The sequence below is a fragment of the Struthio camelus genome, chromosome 2, assembly GCF_040807025.1.
Source record: "Struthio camelus isolate bStrCam1 chromosome 2, bStrCam1.hap1, whole genome shotgun sequence".
Taxonomy (NCBI): Eukaryota; Metazoa; Chordata; class Aves; order Struthioniformes; family Struthionidae; genus Struthio; species Struthio camelus.
In genome coordinates this window covers 41,501,795-41,527,612 of record NC_090943.1, presented here as the reverse complement: position 1 = coordinate 41,527,612, position 25,818 = coordinate 41,501,795, and the positions used below count along the sequence as shown (strand labels likewise).

General features: G+C 37.0%; 1 protein-coding gene across 16 annotated transcripts in view; it reads left to right on the top strand.

Moving 5' to 3' along the window:
- TBC1D5 (TBC1 domain family member 5) overlaps positions 1-25,818 on the top strand; it is a 328,685-nt gene that overhangs the window by 190,619 nt on the left and 112,248 nt on the right. For all 16 annotated transcript variants that reach the window (XM_068935353.1, XM_068935344.1, XM_068935349.1 and 13 more), the window contains 4 exons: positions 2,829-2,917; positions 4,473-4,523; positions 4,612-4,681; positions 11,448-11,620. In XM_068935353.1, the coding sequence (XP_068791454.1) occupies positions 2,829-2,917; positions 4,473-4,523; positions 4,612-4,681; positions 11,448-11,620 (383 nt within the window). The remainder of the gene's footprint in view (positions 1-2,828; positions 2,918-4,472; positions 4,524-4,611; positions 4,682-11,447; positions 11,621-25,818) is intronic.

The window sequence follows — 25,818 nt, the reverse complement described above, 5'->3', positions numbered from 1 at the left end:
ATTTAAGTATTTTTACCACTTCTGTTTATCACCTAATGCTGGACTATCTCCCAGTGTCTCATATATCTTTCCCGTCTTGGTATGACCACAAGACTTTCAGAAATCTAATGTTGTCAATTTGTAATCTAACCCACATTGTTGTGTGAGAATTTTACATCGGCTTCTGGAATCAAGTGGGTACAGGAGAACCTTGATTTTAATCTTTTTTTAATTGAGCTTCTATGTAGCCTTCATCTTTCAACATAGTCCTTAAAGGTTCGGAAATCAGAAGGGAAAGAAAAAAATCCAAACTTAAGTAGTTTTGATGCCTTTATCTTTGCCCAGTCAACTGACTCTGCTATTTCTCCAACCCTGCAGTTGAGACTAAATCCCAGGAAATTTGATTTTCATTCCGTTAGAATTGATACAGCTGCTATAAATTGATAACATGCAGAGATTTTTCTAAACACCTTTTTTCTTTTCCCCCAACACTGCTGCAGATTGGAACTTCCTCTTATGAACAGATAAGGTTCACTTAACATGCTTCAGAGCACACTCAGAATAGATGAGCATCTAGAGAAGGCTTCCACATCTATCTGGGTGCTTAATAAACCATCTTCTCTCTGCTAGGTTTGGACCATTAAGGAAAATCTCCATTATTTCTAATAAAAGTTTAAGGATTTTTGTACTAATGGTGTTGTATGATGCTTATGAAGATGATAAACAACTCACTGAGCTTGAATACTCCTCAAATGCTACATGGAATACCACAGTATCCCTAGAATTTTAATCATGACCTGCCTAATTGAGATCTTAAATACTTCCACAGGTACTGCCCCAATACACAGGTGTGAGAATCCCATCAGTCAAGACAAAATGTGAGGTTTCCTAAGCTTCTGGCTCTGGTGGAAGCACAAAACAAGACCATTTCAAGTAGGAGAATTGCCAGTCTCCAAACCCCAGAGTGCCAGGCCATGTACTTGGAAGGACTTTGGCCCAAATGGTCCAATATTCATCCCTAAAATGCATCATGCATCATCCTGTGTCAGTCCCATGGCCTTACTTTCAGCTGTTTCTGGCCCAAATGTTGGTTTGATCTGTCCAACAGTTTTTATGCCTTCAGCAGAGAGATATTTGCGGCTGAGAAAGGCCATCCCCTTACATTTGGCAAGCATGACTGTCCCTGTGAGTAGGCCTGGATACCGAGGGCTTGGGGACTCTGGAGGAAAAGGAGGAAGGATGGGCAGCTCTGTAGGAGCTTCATAGCTCTGAAGGCCTCAAACTGATACACTGCTGAAGCAGCAAGGTAGATCCATGAGATAGTGACATGTTCAGTGCTCACTTCTATCTGTCATGGAAAAGGCTGGAAAAGCAAGTGGAGAGGCTTCCTAGCTTGGAAACATAATCGTGAGAGCAGACCAGCTCCTCTGTGGGGAGCTGTCCTCTGACTCCCAACAGCAGCCTGAAGTGCCTTAGAGGTTGGTGGGCTAGCCTCCAAGGTCATTCTGCCAACAGGATTGACACCAGGGTCTTTCTGACTCTCCTGTCTGTTCAGAATAAGCACCTGGAGTTGGGACTGAACCAACTGCAAGTGGATTCGGAAGTGGCTGAAGGCTTTAGGCTGAGGTGTGGAATTGCCACCTGCCTGGCATAATCACCGTGTGCAGGAGCTGCCAGCCGAGGGGGCCGGCCACAGCACCAAATCCTTTCCATTACTGACAAGCTCTCTCACTTCTTTTGCCTGGCTGATCCCTGTCCTCAGCCTGTGGTTTCTGTGGGTTCTGTCCACCTCCCTAGTCCCTTACGGAGAGCCAGGCTCCCTTGACACATCCAGATTCCCCAGCTGGGATACCCCACATCCTCCTTTCCTGATGTTAACTCAGGGAGGGGGCTGAATTCTCCCACAGATGAGGTTTCATTCTGCAGGCTATAGCTTTACTTGCACATGTATTGCTGTTAGTAACAGTTGCTTGTTTCCTGAAGCAGTTACTTCTGCTTCCGGTAACAAATTGACAAGCGCCAGGTGAATCAAGGCAAATAAAGATTTATTTTGTTCTTGATGAGCCAGCCCCTCGATGGAGGCAGCGATGGCTCATCTGGATGGCCCACCCATGCTTCTAACCTTGGGCCAAGCCGAATCCTGAACTACCCACCAGTTGGCAACTTTTTCCCATTTTGCTTCATGCATGTTTTAATATTTTGTCTGTATCTGGACATAGGTTGTACATATAAGTAACGGTCCATAATGGAACAGTACCAAGTTTTCCTATGCATTGTCTTGTAAGGAGTTTATTCTTAGTATTGACGTAATGAAAATATTTTTTAAAAAAGCAAAAAGCCCTTTTTATTTCTAGTATCCATAGGAATTGAAGTTTCATTTTCTAATTTCCCAAATAGCTGCCTTTGTCTCTTCTGAAGGCTACTGTTTTGCTGGTTTTGGAACATTATCAAATAAAAAGTAATTTTAAATTTTGTAATTTGTCCTTATTGCAGATCTTTGTACTGTGGATCATGATTGTAATTATCATAAATAAAATTCATATTTATGAACATAGATCTTGGAGTAAACTGCCAGGTGCAGGGTTGCCTACCATAGCCAATTTGTTGTCTGTTATGTTAGAAAAAGAGAGAATAACTTGCTTCCCATATATTATAGAAGAATAAACACTTAGATTTAATCAGAATTTAAAATAAAAGCCATTGATTATGAAACCATTCTGTTAAGAATGTAAATGTTCATGCTTTTACTTTGTCTGCAGCTAATATTGCTGGCTGCCTGATTCTGAGCATTTATGAGCTGTTAAATGAATGAAAATTCTTACTGTACTTTTGTTTCCTTTTATGTTTAGGGTATGCATGAACTTCTAGCTCCCATTGTCTTTATCCTTCATTGTGACCACCAGGCTTTTTCACATGCCAGTGAAGCTGCACAACCAAGGCAAGCGCTGTTTTATTCATATAGTATTAAAATTCCTTTTTCTTTAAATACTTACATGTGCATATATATATATCTGTATATAAATTTATCAGACTAAGAACTTACAAATAGGTGTTCTTTAATTCCATGTTTATAATTAATAAGTTAATACCAGAAATTGCTGCATCCTCATGCTCCTATGGGACTGTCCTTATTTCATCTTCTCTATCACAGCTTCTAAAGAGAGGGTGTAAAGTGTAGAAGTTGGGCACTTCAGAGATGTTAGCTAGAGAAAAATGGGAAGACAAGAAACCTGAAAGAAAACGTTAATCAGAAGGCTTAGCTATCTACTATTTCACCTCACTGTGCTTGCCAGAAATGGTTTAATATCTGTCATAGCAGAGAGGAGGCAGATTAGAGAAAGACACAGTTACAGAATGGATATGTTATCAATGGTTTTTTCTCTTATATCTTAAAAAAAAATGTAGAGAAGATGCTGTGATTGATCGATATTTCTTTCATCACCTGCAAATCGTAGCTGTATTACATAACTATCATTTGACTTTGTGGCAACATTAAGTTTAGATATTAGTTCTCCATTTTGTTCAAATAGTGTGTATGTTTATGTATGTATGTGTGTGTGCATATGTGTGCATCTGTGTGTGCATATGTTTATACACATATGTATAAAATACTACATCATGCGTGATTGTGTCAACCAAATTCAGATGCTTTTTTCTTGCCTTACATATAAAGCTTTTAATTTTGTAAGCTGGTTGCATGCTTGAACCATTTGTGATAGTTTAGCCTTTTTTTTTCATTTTTCTTTTTTCACTTGCTTTTGGAGTCCAGCAATGATTAAAAGCCAATTTAATTATGTATGCTGTAACATAACCTGTTTGATAACCTCTTTTAGCATCCCTCAGTGTGATTGTCCAAAGGCAGTGCTAGCGTAAGGATGGAGTTTATTTACAAGTGTGTGTTTCTATTCAGTGTCTGTCTTTAGATATTCTGAAATTGCCTACAAGTTGCTCTTCAGTGGAAGTTAACTCAAAATAACCCTGTGTTATGTAGAGCATTCTGTTCCAGCCCCACTGAAAAAGTAGAGCTAAGCAGCAAAGTAGATGGAAAAGAGGTGCTGTCACTGATTAATTGCTGTTAAAGTACAATAAAAATACAGGCTATTAAAACAAAATAAATTAATGTTTTGATACTGCATATTTGACCGGTAACCATTTTTTTTTTGTTTTGGACAAACAGTGATAGATTGTGCAGCAATCAATTATTCTAGATCAAGCATATTCAAATAATACATTGTGACATTCAGTAATTTGTTATTTGGAATAATTAGATGGTTACTTCATTGTAGTGCAGACAAGGCAGCTAATTTGTTTTTGATCTTTATAAAAAGGAAAGACTTCATTTGTTCAATGGAGTTGCTCTTTTTAATTAAAAAGGCTAGTTTTCTCATTTGCACTTTATATGAAAGTTGGCTTATAAATACATAATAGTACATGCAGAACGCTGACCAAAAATAAACATTCACATTTGAATTGTTCACTGTTGCCTTTTTCAGCGAGGAAATGAAAGTTCTTTTGAATCCTGAATATCTGGAACATGATGCCTAGTAAGTTTTAACAACTTCCTTCACATTTAATTTACTGCTATTTGTAATACATAGTTTCACACCAAATTTCTGGGTTTTTCCCCTTCAGTGCAATGTTCACACGTCTTATGAAGACTGCAGAACATTGGTTTTCAACTTTTGAACATGACAGCCAGAAGGTAAATATTACTCTGAAAATATGTTTATAACATTTGTAAGCAAATGTGATTTTTGATATGATTGAATTGTATATTCTGTTAAACACCTTGGTTAAAGCAGGTTCAAGTAAGTTAAAATGAAATTCTTCAGAATTTTTTCGTATGCACTTATGGAAAGTCTTCCAGTCGAAGGTTTCTATCTATTGAAAGAACACTTTGTAATCAAAAGCCAAAGGTACACATATAAATTCTGATGTGTAGGAGTGATGTTCTTGTGTAGATGTTTAAAAGATTGCCTGCCAAGGGCACATCTATCTGGTCCACCCAAAACTTGTGCAAATGTCATGCTAAATAAATGCATATAATTAGTATTTAATGTATTGAGGCTTAAATTGGTTTAAATTTGTTTTTTAAACAATTGCTGTGAAACCAAACCTTTGATCGTAGTGTGCCCATCATAGGTCAGGGTTTATCGTTCCCTGACTTCAGCATTTAAACCGATACCTCTTTTTGTTGATGGCGATCCATTTCCTTTCTCTTTTTGACTTCAGGGTATTTGGAACAGCGTGAATGTCTGGGCCCCTACATCACCTGTGAAGCTATACAGACGCCGCTGTACTTAGTATTTCTGACTACATGATGCTTCTTTTCATGCAAAACCTTTTTCTCCATTTAGTTCTGTAGAACTCCGCTCTATTCATTTTTTCAGCACCATCTAGTCCCTACCTGTGACCGTTTTGCGTGCATGGCACATTTAACGATTCCTTCTGACCATTTTGCCTCAGTCAAGTGCTCAAGATTTCCTTAAAATATTTTTTTTCCGGTTAGATTTAGTTCTTCTCTTCTTATAACTCTGTCTCTGTTTTAATTCTGAAGAATGAGTTACGTAATGGATTATATGTAAAAGGCTCTAGCAAAACATAGCCATATTACAGGTATCTCCAAGACTTTCAGTGTATTATATCCTGAAAGAGTTGTCCTCCAAACGTGGTTTCAGCTTGCTTCAGTTCAACTTTTTTTCAGTTAGACCATGTGGTGAGTATCTGAGCTAACAGGAAACATCAGAAGAATGTGTTCATTATTGGATGTCTGCGTATGTGCTCTAAAATCTGTACTTAAAAACCCAAATTAAGGAGTACTGGTTTGAGGGGTGGATTTGTCTGTTTCTTGAGGACAAAAAGACGTTCACCCAAGTCCCAGATAAAAGCTTCTGTTTTCCTTAGGCATTTAAATATGTCCGTGTATATATTTCGTTAGACATGGAGTATTGGTATCTTGGCCTGAGCTATCTACGGTTATAAATTACTGTTTAGGTTGAGATTTTTACATAATTGTCAGTAACTACAGATAAAGCATATGCGATATAAATTTTATGAACTTATTACATAGTCACTTTTATTCTAACAACAAAGCTGTGAGACATGTTTCTTTGAGACTAGCTTTTCAGAATTCAGTATATTCAAATGTATTTGTTCCAATTTCTGTGACAGAGGTGGTAGAGTTTGAGGTTGAATTTTATCGTGGAAATAACTAGGTCTGCCTAGAGAGTTACAGTGCTTGGGTAGAAGGTGAAAGTTTACATTGCTCTTCCCAGTCCCTGACATAAAAAATTAGCAATGCAGAGCACAAGGATTAATATCTAGTTGTTTGTTCTTGTTATTTGCAAGCGTATATAATTTTAATAATCCTTGTACATATGCCTTTTACTATCATGTCTTTGAGGGTTGGCTACACAGTAAAGTCTGAATCCTCACAAATGAAGCAGTGAAAGCATGTGCTCTGAGATATGTGTACATTTTATAGCCTCTAACAGTTGGTTCCATTACTCCCAATTGCCATTAGAGGAGCTTCTCCAGCTACTGCATTCCCTAGTGGTTAATGAGAGAAATCTGTCCACATTTTATACTTAGAGTATGTCCTAGCCTCTCTTTACTGCAGTAGCATTTGCTTTCTAAATTCATGTATGCATAAGTGGTGTTAGTATGGAACACCAGCCATTCCAGTTCAGGCAATATTTTGTGCCAGGATTTGGCAGTTTGCTTCCTAATACTTGATCTAAATTTTTCAGCTGCATTTCATTGGTATCCGTATTTAAACTGTTCTTAGAGGTGACTGTGATGCTTCCTTGTAAACAGTGTGGCACGTCTCTGAGCTGTCCTATTTTGTCCCCATTCCTTTTGGGAATTATCATTTATATTTCATGTTAGCAGCAGGTGACTAAAGCCATGCATTCATGAACTGTTTTCCAAGACTTAGAAGTTTACAAAAAGAAAACAGATGTTTTGTCCCATGCGGCAAGTTACTGTATAGTGTGTATGGGGTTGGGCACAGTATATCATATGCCACCTAGCTTCTGTGCTTTGGAGACAGATGCTGTGAGTCGTTTCTAGTTAAACATTTTGACTGCTTAGATACATTAGTTTATTTGAGCATCTTTCTGTTTGGGCTATTTCTTTCGCACCAGTTTGTGATTTTTGGAGCAATTTCAACTAATCAAGTGTATTGTCATTTTCTCAACCAAATTGCCTGAGATAACACAGCAAACATGTCATATGCACTCTGGTCGTTCACGAAACTTCTGCATGAAGGGTACAGAGTCAGGAGGTAGGCACAATTAACGCCTGGGTCATTGACTGCAACTTCTGTCCCCACAGATTCTGTCCTGCTTTGAAGAATATTGTTAATAGGGTTGATTTCTTAGGTGCTGATGAACTGTTTTGATGGACACCATCTACTTATCTTACGCTTTTAAAAATGGCCAGCTTAAATTATTTGATGTAGTTTACCATGTTGGTAGTCAGTCAGTCTGACAGGCAGCAGGGGGTCAGTGCTGCATTATGCCAAGGTCCACAAATGCTGCAAATGACAAATAATTCTTGGTTTTTATGTGCGTTCCTCCTTAAGGGAAAACTTAGATTAGCTGTGATAATCAAATTTTTTGATGCTTGAGCCAGCATTTAAGAGTCTGTCTTCAAATTTTGTAAAGATGGCTTAGACCCGCAGACAATTAATGGTGTAAGTGCCAATCTGGGTAACTACGCGGTCTTCCCTTATTAAAAGTTCAAATAGGTAGAAAGATTCTTATACTGAGATTTCTATATAAGAATTTATGGCTGTGATTCAGAAAAGTTCAAAAATACAGGCCTTGGGTGTCATCAGTTAGGAGTGCATACAGCGATCAAGCTGAGGGAGAACTCAACTGGAATAAAGCAGAATAATGCACATATTCCAGGTGTGTGCTAACTGATGGAATATGCTGCATGTTCAGCGCAGTCTGTGAATGCGTGTAGTTACAGAGTTTTATGATTGGTTTCAAAGATAAATGGAGGTGTTCATTCAGAAAGTTATTACAGATTGGCTTTAATGTGAAGGCAGTGTTATTGTTTCATACCTTGAAAGTGTTTTTCTTTATATGAGATTAGAAATAATTAGTGATACTCTTCCTCAGTATTTTAAATTTGGGGATGTGAGCAGTAAAATCATGAAACAACAGGATCTGAAACAACAGTAAAAAATAGCTATACCATGAGAAATGAAAAACAGAGTAAAAAGCAGGCTGCCTAATTTGTTAATTTGCTTCTAAGAGGTTACTTTAAATGGTGACCACAGGGGACGTCTTCCTATAATTAAGTGTAGGATAAGGAAATTTGCCCACTTTTCTTGTGTCCGCCTACTTCCTGTGGGTTTTCAGAAATGGCTGCACACCCTTAGTTGCCTCACGTACTGGCTCATTTCTTAAAGGTCTCTCATGGGCTCGCTGTAGTCATCGTGCAGCTATGTAATTGGCATTTAATCCAGAGATTTTCACAGAACATTTGCCCTGCATGCCACAAGCCACACCGCAGCGTCCGCCCCAGTGTCCCCTCTTTGTTACTGCTACAAATCACTTACGCTCCTCTTTTCTTGAAGATATCTGATAACTTTTAGCTGTGTTAGGAGAAGGCAGAATGTTACTTTTCCTCTTTTGGAAGGACAGCATCACTGGCCCCTCAGATTTAAAGATGAGATGATGCTATGGCGTGCTGTCCAACCAAAGTTTTCCTCTCAGAGGGTGAAAGGAGCAGAGCAGATACCTGATTTGCAGATTTGAGAAAGGAGCAGTGGCAGGAGTGCTGCATAGCAGGAGGGCAGTCAGTATGTTTCTGTCCCTTTGCTGTGAACTGTTTGCTCTGGGGATGAAGGAACGTAGCCGTCGATGGACTATGACCCAGCTGGCCGAAATGAACTCTAAAAGCAAGGAGCCATATGTCAGATACCTTGGGATCAGTAATTGTCCCAGTACCTTCTGTGTATTGCAAAAAATTTATTTTTTTTCTTTCCTCTTTTGAATCTGCCAGAGAACCAGTCGTGTTTTTCTAAGGGGTTTCCGTGTATTTCAAACTGTTAGGATCAGTTATTCTTTTTATTAGTTTTCTTTTCATGATATCGAGCACCTGAGTTACCTGTTGACATTGCAGGTCAGTCAAGATTTCTGCAGCTTGTTAACCATCCCTAAGCAAGAGATGGTTTGTCTCTGTTTGCTCTGGAGAACGCTTCTTCCTAGTGGCATATGCCACTAGTTTCTGGTGATCGTGCAGGCGCTCTTGCATTGGAGTCCACACTATCAGTGCACTTAGGTCCTAACTTCTTACAGCAGGGATAGAAGTCTTTTGCAAACTCACAAGCGCGTTTAATTGTAATCACACTGGACTCCCAATAAGATCATGTTTGCTTTCTCTGCGTGTTTTCTGACTTAAGTGGTAAATTTGATGAACCTGTATTTTACTTAAATACGAAGTAGCTCTTTCATGAAGGTCATTTTTTTGATATTCTTTGAAATGTTTCTTCAAGTATGCTTTCTTTTCACATATATCTGTTATTCACATATTCCACATATGTTATTATGATTTCCGTGATATATCTCTTCAGGCTGCGTATTGTACTCTGCTTATAATTAACAAATGGAAAACAATTCTTTGCTTAGTGCAGAAGTTAGGAGAATAATTTAAAAAAGAAGGTGGGAGAAATATCCTCTATCAACTTACCAGTGGCTTTAGAGAGCTTTAGTATTCAAGTAATCATCAGCATTTCTTTTTGGCCCCTAAGATGCTAGAGGTTTAATTTTGCATTTCAGTTTGGTAGAACAGAAAGGTTTTGGAATGAAGGGATGCCATTTCAGTGAGCTTTGTTTGACAGTCTGTGAGGAAGCTTTTGTCAAGCGATTTGCTAGGGCATCTATATGTCATGCTACCACAGTAGCCGTGGCAAAACCACTGCACTGTAATAGACAAATCAAACTCTTTACTGCAGTTGCTATAACAAAGCAATAGTTAAGCAGATTGTAAGATACAATTTATAATTGATCAGATCCTTATATAAAAAACATTTTACCTGAGATCAGTGCTCAGCCCCATAGCATATTTTCTGTGGTACAGAAACTGAACAATTAAAAAACATTTCAGGCAAAGGAGATCAACATAAAGAACAGGATTTTGATAAAAATTATTGAATATTCACTGCCCATTTGAATGCTAAACCATGTTATAAATGATTGTGAAATATGTGTAATTCTCCTTCTTCCTTTTACAATGCTGATACAGAGAGAATGAAGTTGAAGAGGGAGTAAAACCACAGGAAACAACCGTAGGGTTAGCTTATACAATAAAAAGCCCTTTCTTTGTTCTTGAATGTTAGAAATAATGTTCTTTTCACTCTATTGAGCCAAGTGAAGTTGTCTTTCAACAATTTTTAGGAGCACTGCTTCTTCTGAAAGTATTAACCCTTTGAGCTTGATAATGCTTATCTATCGATATACTGAGCAAAAGTATAGAAAAATAGTAACTATTTTTTAAAGTAAAGCTTTCCTATCTGGGAGCCATGCACAAACAACAAAGTCTCCGCTAAGTCTTCTCTTCTTACTGTTCCAGTTTTTCCTCCTTTTTTAATGTTCACATTGTTCCTCATAGGTTAATTCCTTTTCCCTTTCCCCTATCTTTCTCTTGATACATCTGTCTTGTTCTTTTTTATGCCTCATCCTCTTTCTTATATATTTACTCTTCAGTGGTTCATTATTGGCATCTTTCTTCCTTCAGTCTCTTTTTCAATAATAGTTCACTCTTTTACAAAAAGAACAAATTTAAAGTGATGTCAGGTTCAAGGACTCCAGTAATCCAGCAGATTTTTTTCCTCTGTTTTTACTTGTGTATGTCATGTTATAGATCATGGCATAGTTTGCACAACCCTAGGTCCAGCCTGCTACTTTCTAATCATCATATTCATCTCACTGTTCTATTTCTATTGTTGCTGTAAAGGTTTTCTCTTGCTTTATTAAAATTGTATAGCTATTGAGGTGCAGCCACAAAATTTTCTGAGCAAGGGAAGCCCGGTTAGAAAAGATTATTGGAAAAGAAATTATTTGCTGGTATGCAATTTATTGTCCTCTGAGGGCATACATCCACTACTGAGTTACTGCTCCTCTACTTTGCTCTGGACTGACTCGGACGGCTGGTATTAAAGCAAAAATAAACCTATCAACACTTTGTCAGAGTGTGAAAAGTAAAGCCGTTTCATTGTGACTTGCAAGAGGAGGAAGGGAAACTTGGAACGCCTGGGGAGGGGAATCGCATGACACTTGAGTGGACACTCAAGTGGACACTTGAGATTCCTCTTTCGCTGGAATTATAACGGGTTATTAATGTTCTTATGCTTCTTTGGAAGCCAGTGATTACAAGGGAACAACTCTCTCTCAAATGACAGTGAGGCTTCTTGGGTTGTTTAGTAATATTTTTCCTGCTTTCTATGTCTGTAGGAGAAAGATCCGATGATTACACCTATGCCATTCGCGAGGCCACAAGACTTAGGCCCATCTATTGCTATCGTAGCTAAAGTAAACCAGATTCAGGATCATCTGCTAAAGAAACATGATATTGAGCTGTACATGCATCTGAACCGACTGGAAATTGCTCCACAGATCTATGGACTGTAAGTGTTTACAATGCATTGTTTAATTTAATTCTTTCTAGTTTTATGTCATTGTGTTAGGACACTTCTTGTCCTTAATTTCAGGAATAAAGAAATGGGCGGTAAAAAGAAGTGCTTGTTATCCTTTAGAACTTAATCAATTGACAGCATTACAGTAAATGAAACCCTGGTGTTTGTGGCAATGGCATTCCCAGTGCGGATATAGTCCTTTCAGCTGCGTATTAAAGAGTCTCTCAGAGAAATGATGAAAGTACATACTGAATTAAGTATATTACTATATATTCTACTTGTAGTCTTCCTATTAAATAAGAAACGGGACAGTAGGGCAGAGCAGGAGAGGGAAAAATTATTAGCATTGAACAATTTATTTACTTAGTTTTGTCGCTAGTTCAACATTAATCAGCTTTCACCTATTGCAATAATGGGCCCTTGTTGAAAGTTAAAGCACAGAGACATCAAAGTGACTCTGCATGCAGTCAGCTCAGGTAGTCCTTAACTTCAGGAACAGAGGAATGGGGGTAGAAAGAAGTGCTTGTTATCCTTTAGAACTTAGTCAGTTGACAGGATTACAGTAAATGAAACCCATTAATCAGGTCTTATTATGTCAGGGGCAGTTTTGGATGAGGCCTGTCCCCATATGTTTGCATAGTGTTGTATTCAAAACCGTTCACGGTTGCTGTACTCAAGCTGGGTCAATAGAGAGCCAAACCAGCAATGCAGATTTGCCATGTGTGATTATGAATTGACTGTGTTTTTGAGAAAGAGTTTTGCCTTCATAGTTTAGAATTCTAGACATTCAATTCACTTTCATCATTCCAGAAAGAGTTAGCAAGCCATATGTGTGGTTGCCATGACAGAAAAATGTGAGTTTTCAGAAAAATTTGAGAGTTTTCTAACATTTTGCTGTGATTTAAAATTAAGGTATACTTTGTCTTAAATTTAAAAAAGAGTTTTATTTGTAACTGCGAATTTCCAAATGTAAGTATGAATTACATTCAACAACTCAATAGAAAATATAGAAAGGAAGGGAGAAGGAGACTGTGAATGTCAGGGCTCAGCTGCAGTACTTACAAATACGGCCTAATTTGATATCATAATAAAATGGAAAAATACTGAGACATAGTACACCCCCAAGAGATGAGTTGAACTGAGAGTAAGTAGTAGTCCCAGACTTACAAATAACATTTATTTGGAAGACAAACTCGGCTGCTTTTAAAAAAAACATCATTCATTAACTTTGTGTTTACATTTACATTTGGATTTCAGGTAAGTTTAGAAAAGTTTCTAAGATGATTCTACACAGCTTATTTAAATAGTTTTGGTATGAATGGGCTACAGGGAGAGGAAGACTAGACCGAGTAAACACAGAGTATTAAAAGTACAAAGAGGACAGATTATCCTGTTAGAGTATTTTTTGCATAAGTAGGGTTGTGTATTTTTTTAATATTTTCACTAGTCTGGAAGAGAAGGCAGACATCACTAATAAACTTCATGGGTGGTAATAATTTGGTAGGCAGTATAAATACCAAGGAAAGCAAAAAGACAGTGTTTCTGTTTTATGAAGGCTTATGAAAACACATAGAAAATAAAGTAAGGTAAACCTCTGGAATCTGCAAACAGATATTTCTGGGCAAAAGTAATTTGTACTGTAGGTATTCACTTCAGTATAAGTATATTTTGCCTTTCAGTAAGGGAAATAATTGAAAGAAAATACAGACTGTAGCTCAAAACATGACATTTTAACAACAGAAGAACAGTGCACTCTCATATGGCATAAATAGAAGAACTGAATCTGAATAAAGAAATTTACAGTTAAGGGAATGAATTATGAGAGAGAGCTTCAGGCTGACTATCAGGAAAACCTTACTAACAGGGAAGTGTTAGACTATAAAATAATATATCAAAATTAACAAATTAACCATCAGAATATTTTAAAGGTAGGCTTTGAAAAGCTCTCGGAAATGGAGAGTGTCATAGAGAGCAAGTCTGCATTGGCAAAGGAGAGAAGTAGGTTGCCTAAGAGGTCGTAGCTTTCTCTGATTTCTGATTTAATACAGAGGACACGAGAAGAAGTGACAGAAAGGAACATGAGTGTGTTGTATTATTCTCACCTTTAATGCTGTCTGAACTCTTCAGAATAGTAATTTCCAGTAGTGACAGCCTCAGATGCTGGATCTTTTTCTGTATTTAACATTTCTTGAACTAGAAACAGCATTTCTTAAACATAATGGGTTATTAATAATTGCTAAACATAACCTATGTGCAGAATTCATGTGAGCTTCTTGTTGAAGGGTTTGGGGTTTTTTTTGCTGAAGTTTTTTCAGTTTGCCAACAGTATTCGTTTGTGATCCTTCATATCACTCTAAATAATATACATATGGTAGAAGGAAGACTGGGAACTGTGCTCAAAAGAGATTATGCAGCTAGAGGAAAAAGGTATCAATATGAAAGGCTTGTATTCAGTGGCAGAGTCTCCTCTGGCCTGAACAAGATATACAATTTATGTATTTAAAAATACAGTATTTTATACCTTGCACGTTTATACCTTGCTACAGAAGGTAATAAAAACAACTCCTTTATACCCTTTGTATTTTCATAGAGTATATTTCCATCTTTGATGTTTACAAATAGCCTTTTTATTTTTACAGTAGTAGGGAGATTTGTTCTGCTGAGATGTCAGGTACCCCAGTCTGCTGTATAATTTCATATTCAGATACTGATATAATATTTGGTTACACATGCTTCTTGAAATTATGGTTGCTTGCTTAGAAGAGCAGTTTTAACAGGCATTTCTTTGCTTGTGGTATGATTCATTAGTTTTGGTTGATGTACAGTGATGCAAAGGCTATGTTGCCATTTTTGTGGAAGGGTATGTTTATTATAGTTTTTATTGTATCAGTATTAAAAAAATTTTTTTTTCTTCATCAGTTAGTCATCTGCAAACCGTGCTGTCATTAGCTGTGCCTTTGTGTTCTAGACTGCACCCTGGGAAGTGCTACCAATTTAAAAGAATTCTTCTTTTCTCCTAATTTCTGTTTCGTGATATATTTTAGCTCAGGGGACTAAATTTCTTTATTGTCAACTAGATGATATCGGTAAACAGACATCACGTTACTTGGCTAATTTCATTTCTCATCAGAAAGGGATCGCTGTTTGGTGTAGTAAGGTCTATTAGTATCCTGGCGATGCAACACTTTTGTTCTGTGATGATGCAAGTTGGTGTTAAATGCTGTAGCCTTAGCAGAGGAGTTTCTCCAACTGGAAATTCTACCACAGATTTGTTCACTGGTAGTCAGCCATTGCAAATCCTTGTAATAATTAACCACCGTTAATATCAGCAGAAATGAACCAGCAATACAGAGATAAAAGGCTTTGTGTCCTATCATTCTTAAGTCTTTTATTTACCATGTCTCTGTTTTGTTTTTAGCCCTTAAGATAATGTGTTGGAGAATAACACTGTTTAACGTTCCTGGTAGCACTGTGTATTGTGTATAGTCTAACCAAAGTATAATAATTATCCCATCATATCTAATTTTCAACTTTGTAAAGCAAAAAGTGTTTTAAAAATAAAATGAAATTGATTGCATTAACAATTATCTGGACCTGCCTCCTGATAATAGATTTTTCACTAAATAAAAACAAAAAATGCTAACATTGAACAAAAAGATTAGATACTATGAAAGGTTGACATATGGAATATTCAGTTTAATTGTAAAATTAAATGAGTTTACAACGATGAATGTCTTAGATTAAATGGTATTCTAGTGTTAATTTCTTTGACCCTTACATCTAATTCCTGTTAAAGTACAAAATAATTATTGCAAAATCATTCTACAGTTTCTGCAGTGGCCAGTGTTTGCAGTGAGAAGTTAAGCAGATTCTGTTCTCAGTTTCGGAAGGGACAAGTTTTGAAGAATGGCTTCATATATCTATATTTTAGGACATTTTCTCCCACTTACAGTAGTTTGTAGTAGAGGACTTTCTTTTACATGTCATTTAAAAGATGAATAAATTGGAAGAGTCCCGCATAATATTTTTATAGCTACTTTATTTGGTGTACTGAGGGTTACCAAGTGATTTATGTTCATATTGCATCGCATGACAATTCTCATTGAACTGCATGCAATAAGTACAGCCAGGTCATGTATATCGATATAATATGGCTGTATAGAAATGATACACACAAAGATAATGACAAGGCATAAGCGTAAAAAGCTTAAAGAACAAAACTTAGCTGTTGATATAAACTCACTGCCTTCTGCATCATAACACTGATGGCAGATTATGTGCTGATACTATATTGGTTAAGCAAACTCTTTCTAAGCACATATGCCCCAGACATAAAGCGCGTGCAGCAGTGAGTGTAAATATTTCCTGACAGCTTAACCTCAGTGCAAGAAAGGCCTTCTTCAGGACATTTGGTGCCAATGCCGTTGCCTCCTGCTGCCGTTCTACTTACGATCAGTCAGCTAGATAGACTGCATACCGCAGTTTGAGGGTCAGTCAGCCCTTTAGGCTGATACCACAGTTACACTTCAGGAAGAAACCTTTCCACATAGCAAAGAAAAAAGTTTGGAGTGAAGGATGCAAACCACATTAGAGGATAAGCGCCTACTTAACTAGTCACGTGTGTGGACTGGAAGCTAGCCAGGGGAAGGTTATGTTACAGGAAAGTCAACAGCAGATGTGCTGCTCCACTATTATTATTATTACTATTAGTTGCTTTGCTCTGAGCACTGCTGTAGGGCATCCACCTGTTTTAGTTCCTCTCTCTTACCGTTATGGTACCAGGCAATACTCTTTTCCCTACCTGTATTGCTCCCTGGAGGGAGAAGTTAAAAGGATTTTACAGATGTGTTAGAGGAACATAAGTCATATTCATTGTATCCAGAAAAACCTTCTACCAGTCATTACAGAGGAGTAATCTTTATGATATCCAGAAAAAATAACCACGGAGATCAGTCCTACTAAGGAAAACTTTTCAGATCAGCCAGGAGGCTTGGCTTTGTTTTGGATTCTCCCACTTGACAAAAAGAAAGACAAATAATATATAGCACGGTCCAAACTAATTACAGTTTCTATGTAGTTTTTAATCCAGTGTCATCAATTACCTGGACAGCAATTAGAATGAAAGCAACTTAGAGCTGTTGTGTACTTAGTAGAGGAATGACCAAAATCTGCCCTTGCTATTAAAATAAATGAATATTTCAGGATCTAGGAAGTGCTAAGACTAAGTAAATACAAAGTCTTACTGAACAAAGTAAGAATTCTCATTTAAATGTTCAGGACCAAATTAATCCTGAACTTCATAACTGATATTGCTGTTGGTTTCCAGTAATTATTTTCTGTTTGACAGAAATAATTACATATAAAGCAGATTTTTTTTGGAAAATAGATTTTAATGCTATATAAACCCTAGCCTTGCTGTTAGTAGAATGCTTTTTAAGGATTTAATGCCAGATGCACAGACTTTTCTAGTAGAAGTTATAATCTTCTGTTAGGCCCACAAATTAAAAAGAGCTATATTCCACTGGGATTTTAGACAAAGTTTTGGAGGATGACTTACCACCAATTCTATCTTGTATAGTGAAATAAGTAGTTGTAGGAAAAAAACTGTAAGTTCAAAGTAAAGTGACAGTAAGAAGAAAACACAGTGCGAAGCTCATTTAGGAAACTGAATTGTATTTTGACGGAGAGAGGGATTGCCTCTCCTGTTGTTGACCTATCAGTTGCGTTGTAGAAGTTTACTAACTCAAAGGGTTTGCTTTGTGCAAATAAACATGGGCAGTTCTTGAAGCGTCATGATAAGGATCTTATTTTCAGGCAACAAGCAACCATTTTTTAACTCTAGAAGCTGCTTTTCTTCTGTTTCAATATGAGGCTACCCACCTTTCGTTTTCTTGTACAAAATATATGTGTTGTTCCTTCTTGAGTTTCTCCAAAAGCTGTTCTGTTTTTTTGATTGTAAAAAGTTGTTTTTGCTCGTGTCACTTACCTTCTCCATTCTTGTTGTGTAGTAGGTTGAAAATATAGTATGATAAACTTTTACTCTCTTTTTTCCTACTCTTAGAAATAGTATTTTAAACTTAAGACTTGAACTTAAACATGTTGTGAAAGCCCACTCTATAAACAGAGTGAAGGATAGGTTGAGATGTCAAAAGTGTGCATCTGAGTTTTACTCTCCTGCCACATAACTGTGTGCTGAGCTGATATTGCATAGTACCAGATGGCTGTGAGGATAGGATGAAGATTTGGCATGACGTTACTCCTTGATGCAGTTTATGCGCTTCCCATATGAAGTACATGGGATTATCTGAATCTGGGAAAGAAGCAAGCAAGACGACTTCCTTAAAAAAAAATGGTTGCATTAAATATAAGTAGGCTTAGAGACTAGTGTATTTGAACAGAATAAATATCTTCTGAGAGGTATGATGGATTTAGTAGGGTTATATGCAAGTGTTTGAAAGGTTGTCTTTATATCTTGTTTTTGTAGTCAGTAGCTATAAAAGCTGAACAAGGAACGGAGGATTTCTGCTGTAGCAAGGAATTTAAGGTGTCTTTTTTCAAATATTTACTTCTCGTTTGTTTTCTTCACAGTTAATCACTTCAGCTCCTCAGGTTAACTAGTACTGTCTGATTTAACTCATCATCTTGTTTCTTTCAAGGACACAGAACTTAGTCTAGAAAACGCATGTAAAAACGAGTACAGAAAAGGCAATAAAACATAAGTTAAGTATCTGTTCCAGAAAAGTTAGCACAGCATATGCCTAAGAAGTGAAAGTGTGGAGCCATGCCCATGCTAACATGATGTTAGTAGGGAAAGTGCAGGAGCCTGGAGTAGCATGGCTGCCAGCAGATTTGCTGGTAGCCAGGGCACTTCCCATAAAATGCAGATCTGTGGATAATTCATGGTTTGGTTAACCTGTGCTTCACCTTCGCTGCGTGTTCTTACTAGTCTGTCTGAATCATGGTAGTATGGGCGTGCTAACACGTTATTAGCACACCCTTTATTTTCCTGTGAAGACGTGCCTTTAGGGCTGTCCAGAACGTAATGAACAGAACCGTGTGCACTGTGCAGGAGGGGAAGATCGTCCTGCTGTCGGTCTTAAAGAATCAGTATCCAAGAGTCATGATATCCGAAGACTAAGACAGACAGAAAGTCACCGTGAGAATCTTTATTTTCTTTTGCATAGTCCAAAACATGTAGAAAAGAGCTGCTCAAATAAGAGCTTCCAGCAGAATACAAAGAGCCTCAGCAAGAATAATGGCACGATATCACAAACACAATTCAGATACTTGTTAATTTAAGAATTGTACTGTGTTCCTTAAATACAACTGGGACCAAATGGCTGGTGCGGAGAAGAGGAATTTTGTCTGAAGTCTTCAAACAACTGAGCATGAAATACGTAAAGGTACAACATAGGCCTGTTGGTAGCACAGGAATTAGTTTCCGTTAACAGAAAAAAACACAATTTTTTGATTTTTTGTTGTTCCATTTCAAAACAAACTGGGCCATTTGGGATTTTCATGGAAAAAATTTTCATGGGGAGATGAATGGCAGGGAGTGGTATTAGAGAAAAACCCAGTAGTTAGTGAACTGCCTTAAGATGTGGGGTATCAACTTCAGGGAGAGTATGGTCTTCAGACTAAGCTGCCCTCAGCCCCGGAGAGCATCTTAACAATCCATCTCTTCTGGGTCATTTTCCTCTCAGTGCTTGGTTTTAGCAGAAAAATGTATCCTCAAGCCAAGATTCATTCCTAAAGAAAATTTTGTCAAAACTTGATGAAATAGTAGTTTTGTAGGAATTTACTCAATCTGCGTACTCTCCAGAAGCTTTTGGTTGCCCAGTGGAATGCAGTTAATCTGGAAAAGAAGGTTACAGTGCTAGTATTAAGTATTAATAAAAGCTTTTTGCTTTTTCTCCCCACAAAAGTAATAGTCTGCCAGCTGGTCAAGTCAGTCTGCCTCTTGTTTCCCCTCCATTCCAGTTGAGATACTGAGACTACTTCTTGGATACTGATTTCTCCTCCTATGCTCTCTTTCAGTCCAACTGAACATTACAGACTGAGGTGAGGGATTTGGAAAAATTTGAGAGAATTCAGCAGATAATCTGTATAATTGACATAGTTCTTTTACGAGGAGGTCTTGAGTTGGATAAATACGTCTCATTCTTGGAAGTATATGCAATAGAAAAAGGTCCTGCTCTGAAAATAATATCACTGAGTGTCCTAACCTTTAAAGTGGATGAGCTGTGCAGTAGTTCTCCATGACTTTGTGAACCCCTTTCCAACATCTGCTAGCATTGTAAAAGCTTCAGCAAAAAAAATTCTGGTTCCTAAAAGGTGCGTGCCTTGCGTATCTTTTCTGACTCTGATGTGTTTTCAAGCAAGAATTTTTAAAAGGATCCTATGAAATATTAAAGAAATAAATCCATATTTGAAGAATAAAATCCATTAACAGGTCACAGGAATAGCCTGCTCTGCAGTGGTGCTGTTAATTAGCGTGGGCCATTTTATATAACTTGTGAATATTATATGAATACACAATACTCTAACGTAGGTAAATAATGAAGAATGATGCTGGATAAACATTTCTGAAAATAGAACTATTTTTCCAGATATTATAAAAATAATTACAGTATTTCATCAGCCCCAATACTAAGTGTGGTAACATTAGGCCCTAAAGGGTTGGGGCATTAAGGCCCCACAAATTTTGGCAGGAAACGAAAATTTACATACAACCCTACAAAACAGAATTGCATAGTAAAAAACTGGAAACAGACAGAATCAGTTTTGTATTACCAACTTAACTAAGCAAGGTGACTAGGAAAAGTAAGATCTGGTTTTTAAATAAATGTTTTGAAAGCAATGAATGGGGTCAGGAGGAATGAATTTTTGCAGAAAGTCAAGGGTGCTATTCTACTATATTCCTCCTCTGAAAATACTCTGAGATATCCTTTGCAGCTTGATATTGACTGCTGTTGATGACTTCCTTGAATTTCTGGATAGCACCGTTTATAAGGAAAGAAGATAGTGGATGCACCCAGAACTTTGTTACTGAGCACTGAATAGCACACTAGTTATTCTCAAATTTCAAAGAAGCAAAACAGCATAATCCAATATAGCACTAGGAGATTACCAACATCTGTTTGGAAAGTGCTCTAGAGAGCATCTCTTTTCATAGGGCTTTACATTGGCATCTGTAAGTTTTATTTTTCTGCTTTTCTTTGCTTTTCATCACCTATTGGAAATTAGGACCATGTTAGCATGCTTTCTCTAATAAGCTCTGTAGAAAATATTTTGTTCTTGAAATCTGAAGAAGTGTCCAATGCAGTGGTCTTTCAATGCTAAGCAAGCAAGACATTGTATTTTTCTCTGAGTATTTAAAAAAGGAGAGAAAAAGATTTATTTTCTTATTTTCTATCCTTTAAGTGCACATTTTAATGGACTATAATATAGTGAAATCCTCCCTGCTTCTGCCGACTGTGTCTCCTACCAATGATAATACCAATTTTTTGTTAGCCAAGGTTGAGAACTTTGCTAACAATATTTTCATACTTAAGATAAGTCTTAACACATGCCCACATGTGTAATGTAGCAGCAGAATGACTGTGTAATAGTTTATATGTTATTAAATGTTTTTACAGTGCTTAAATCAAAATTCCAGACAACATCTAACCACAGTCCTTAGTTGTTTACAACTCACGTCAATAAACACTTTGTGAGGTGTTAGATTTTAAACTTAGGCCTTCTGGTTTATTCCATTTCTCCTAACAAGTACATGTGGGAACGACGTGCAAAATTTGCAATATCCACTTTGGAGGGTGTTTTTTTTTTTTTAATAATGCAAATACAGCCAAGCATAAATACGTGGGACAAGTTGGATCCAAGAATTTCCCCAGTTGTCTTACTTATCTATCGCAGAATTTGCAAAGGGGTAATCAGACAACAGAGGAAAAGAAATAATTCCCACAAAAACTTTACAACATTCCAGTATAGTTAGTATCTAGAAACATTAATGATAACGTCACATTTAAATTTGTATAGACTGAACTGTAGAAAAGGCAATGGCATCTTTGACGTTAGCAATTCCGTGGCTTAACAAGCTACATATATTGAAAAAAGTTTAAAAGAATTGTAATAGATTTCATTTTCCGTGTTCTTATTTCAATAACAGTAATCAGAAAAACCTGTATAATGATGTAAACCTACAAGCAACCTGAGTTAGTGTGTAGTTATACATCCTGCTTTACTGTACTTGTGAGCTCTGGGGCTTTCCCAATTAAACACATAGCCTGATTTAACTTCTCTGTCTGAAGTATTTTTTACCTTATGACTCTGCTGTAGTCTTTGATACTCCCTGTGACATCACGAGACAGCTGTGTTGCATTGTGTTTAAGCAGTGCTAAACCTTTAAACTTTAAACGAATATTTTTCTTTTTGGAGGTATAAATAGAATACATAATAAGCATCTGTGGGATATACAATTAATGTCACTTGTGAGGAAAGACCTTCATGATGCACTTGGGTTTTAGCACTCTTAAATTATGAGCTCTTACTACACTCGTGGGATAAATTCCATATCCCCCAGATGCCTATTCTGTATCTTCCGTGTCCCTTAATTCCTATTAGCTGGATTAGTAGTTGTTGTGATGTTGAGGTTTATGGTAATTTAACTGGGGTGGTTCTCAGTGATCAATAAATAAACTTCAAAAGTTTAGTAATTTTTATTTTCTAGAAATTCCAGTGTGTATTGCTGTAACAATTTACATTAAATACTAGTTGGATATGCAGGAAACTTTGGTCACCTGTGCACATTAGTGTATCCATTACCTAAATTTCAAAAATAAGCAAATATATAAAAGCAAAAGACTTCAGTAGCAAAGAACTGTGGCTTCAGTGGCTCAACTACAAGGTTTCAGGGTAACCAAAAAAGGGTTATATCTTTTAGCATCCACAAATCTTCAGAAAACCATTTTCACAGACAGTGAATATTTTGTTGTTAAATGATGGTATTATTAATGTTCTAGTCACAATCATTAGCTGGAGAGTTTATCAAACTAGTACAGAATGGCCTAGATTAGTTATCAACTCAGGAGCAAATAAGATTTTTAAAAGACTCAATAAAGTCCAATGATTAATTGTTATATATTCTGATTCATGCCTATCCCATTTTATCTAATTTAATAAAAGTCTAAAATGATGATTAATCCTTTCTCACCAGCAGTTGCTGGTATATCTATTACTTGTCCAATCTGAATTCCTCTGCCAAGGAGTTAACTACTATTTTGAACTTGGTGTGAAAAATATCATTATAAATTTCATTAACCTGATCATCAAATTTAAAAAAAGTCAACTCGTAAAATCCATTACTACATATCATGCATCGAAGATTAAAAACTGGTCCTCAGTGGGCAGGAATAGCCAGGATTTAATTCCCGCAGCATATGTTTAAAGTGCTCATATGACATTATTGTATCTGTAATTATCAGAATTTTATGTTTATTAACCCAAGTGAATTAAGAATCTTGTTTTGCGTAAAATTTAGCATGCGTGTTAAATTGACCATTAATTCAGAGCATTTCAATGTATATGTATTTATTACAAATGCAAAGATATTTGTTTAGTATAATGTAATAATTTTAGCATTTAGAGAACTGAATTCCTTTAATTTTTCCTTCTTGAATAAAATATTTTACTTCTTTAGCGCTACCAGTTGGCTGTCTTGTAAATTCACACATGTGACGCAGATTTAAACCTTAGAAAAAGCAGTCCTTCTGGGGGAAACTTGAAGTTTTTCATGTTTGCACGATACCTCGTCTACAAATAAGTCTTCACCTTCAATAAGACGTGTTTCCAAGTAGGTACTATATACTGTTCTTCAGTCCTGCTTGGCCCATTCATAGGTAGATACTTCTCTACTCTCTATATTAAAGATGTCTGAGTAGAGAAATAGGCACAAAAGTTCACTGCTGCCAGGAATTCTAAATGGGTTTATTATTTACATTGTATTGTTGTTGTTTAAGTATAAGGATAAGATAAAAGTTCAGTAAATGCGTGAAAATTATCCTACCTGAGTTAAGGAGTTTAGAAAAAATGAAGCCTCCATACCATTGAAAACAGGAAAATGTTGTGAAAGCCCTTGTAGATGTCACTTGTGGCCTGGACATAAGCTTTTTTAAAAACAACCCGCTACAAAGTTCAGTTCGTTTATATAATTCAAATTTGCCTTTATTGAAATGAAAGGAGTTTGTTTGCTTTTTTTCTAACCCCAAATACAAAACAATTCTGAGGCTTAACCGTAGAACTGCAATTTCCTAGAAGCTGGCTCTAAGCAAAGGTGAACCTTTGAGGGCTGTTAGTGGAGCCAAGTTGAAAGAAATGCAAAGGTAATCTGGTATGGTGAGTGAATTAGGATTGTTTTGCAGAAAATTGGTAAGAAATCTCTTTCGAAAAATACCTTCATTTTCAAATCTCTCTTGCACAAACATCTTCAACAATTAAGGCAGTTGCAAAATCCAGGAGTAATTTTTAGTGGGCGCCTTTATAACCCCTCAATTTCACGTCAACGCAGAGCATTGACTTTAAAATACGATTAGACTTCCCAGGCCTCCTGGACCTGGTGGTTATGTGAGCATTGCAGACCTTCTCAGACAGGTGTTGAGAAAAAGTGCTCATTTTCCCTGTACCTTTTTAGGAAGCACATTTGAACATAGGACCTTGTGCCTCTGCAGCCACCACCCAAAACGCTGCCCACAAGGCCAGGTCCCGCTGACAGCTCCACGGCTGACGCTCCTTCCTCACTGCATAGGCACCCAAACTGGGCTACGTGCACCAGAAGTAACACAAATGGCAGCATTTCCAGTTTGCCTCTTTGATTTGTAAATCATATATTAATAGATAAATATTTTTAAAATATTGTGTTTGATTTTCTCTAAAAACAGTGGAGATTAGGTAGGTAGGACATAGCGCGTTTTTCGCTACCCAGCCATTTTAAAAATGAGGGTGCTTTTTACTCATGGCTGCAAAAAGCAGTCCCTTGCTTAACTCTAAAAAGAGGGATAGAAGTCACTGTGATTGCTCCCTACCATATCGATCCTGCTTATGCAAGGAATATCTATTTAGAGAAGGCTATGGCTGTTTCATGACATGGTACATATATACTTGCCAGTGAAAATGCCTGCTAGTATCCACTGGTCCACATGTGATTCCAGCATAACAGTTTACAGGAGGGGAGAAAATGGGAACTCGGGGCTTTTTACCAAACCACAATCATTATTTTTGTTTATTTAGCACTGCAAGAAACCATGCTAAGTTTTTGGAGCGAATACAAAAATGCAACTCCTTCCTAAAAGAGCTTTTTAACTCCAAGATGGACTTGGGCTGCACACATAAAATGGTAATATAATAGGTGCCTGATGGGGATGCTCCTGTGAGCAACGGACTGTGGCTTGTGCCTTCTGTAGTTGGCACGGCGCTAAGTTTAGATATTTAGGACTATTACGACTATTATTGCATACTGCAGGGAATCGTGCTGCTTTACTGCTTGGTGTGGTTTCACCTTGGACACTCTTTCATGACCTGTCTTCATGGTGTAGTCCATTCTACTTAGCCATGCTCAAACATTTTCAGAAGGGCAATGGCGAAGTTAGGAAGAATGAAAAGGTCCCTGATTAGCCACCATATCCCTACTTGAAATGTACTTTTCTCCTCTCTTTTACAGACAGCTAGCATTATTTCAGCTGCTGGTCATAGCATTACAGAAATATTTCAGAGCAGCTAGGGGATCCAGCAAAGATTTATAAATCCAATACCTCAAAACCTAAATATGTAATAGAAACACTTTTGTAATGTAACATAGTTTAGGTTCTCGCATTATGAAGAAAGGAGGAGAGTTCTTAGATGGTTTTACTCCTGAATGGACTCAAAATGCTGTGAATGAATGAAAGAAAAAATATTTAAAAAAACATTTCCAGGACCCTTAAGTCAGAAGTTTGTCCACTGTAAAATCCTTACCTCTAAAAATCTTGTTGATTAATTATCTTTCATCTATTTTTGATGCATCTTTGATCTAAATTTTCTTTTGCGCTATCCAGTGTTGGGCTTAGGGCACCTTTTTCTTCTAACAACAAATGTTTTAAATGACCAACTTGCAGTATGTTCTGTAAACTTCACCAACCTGAGTAAAAAATTCGTCA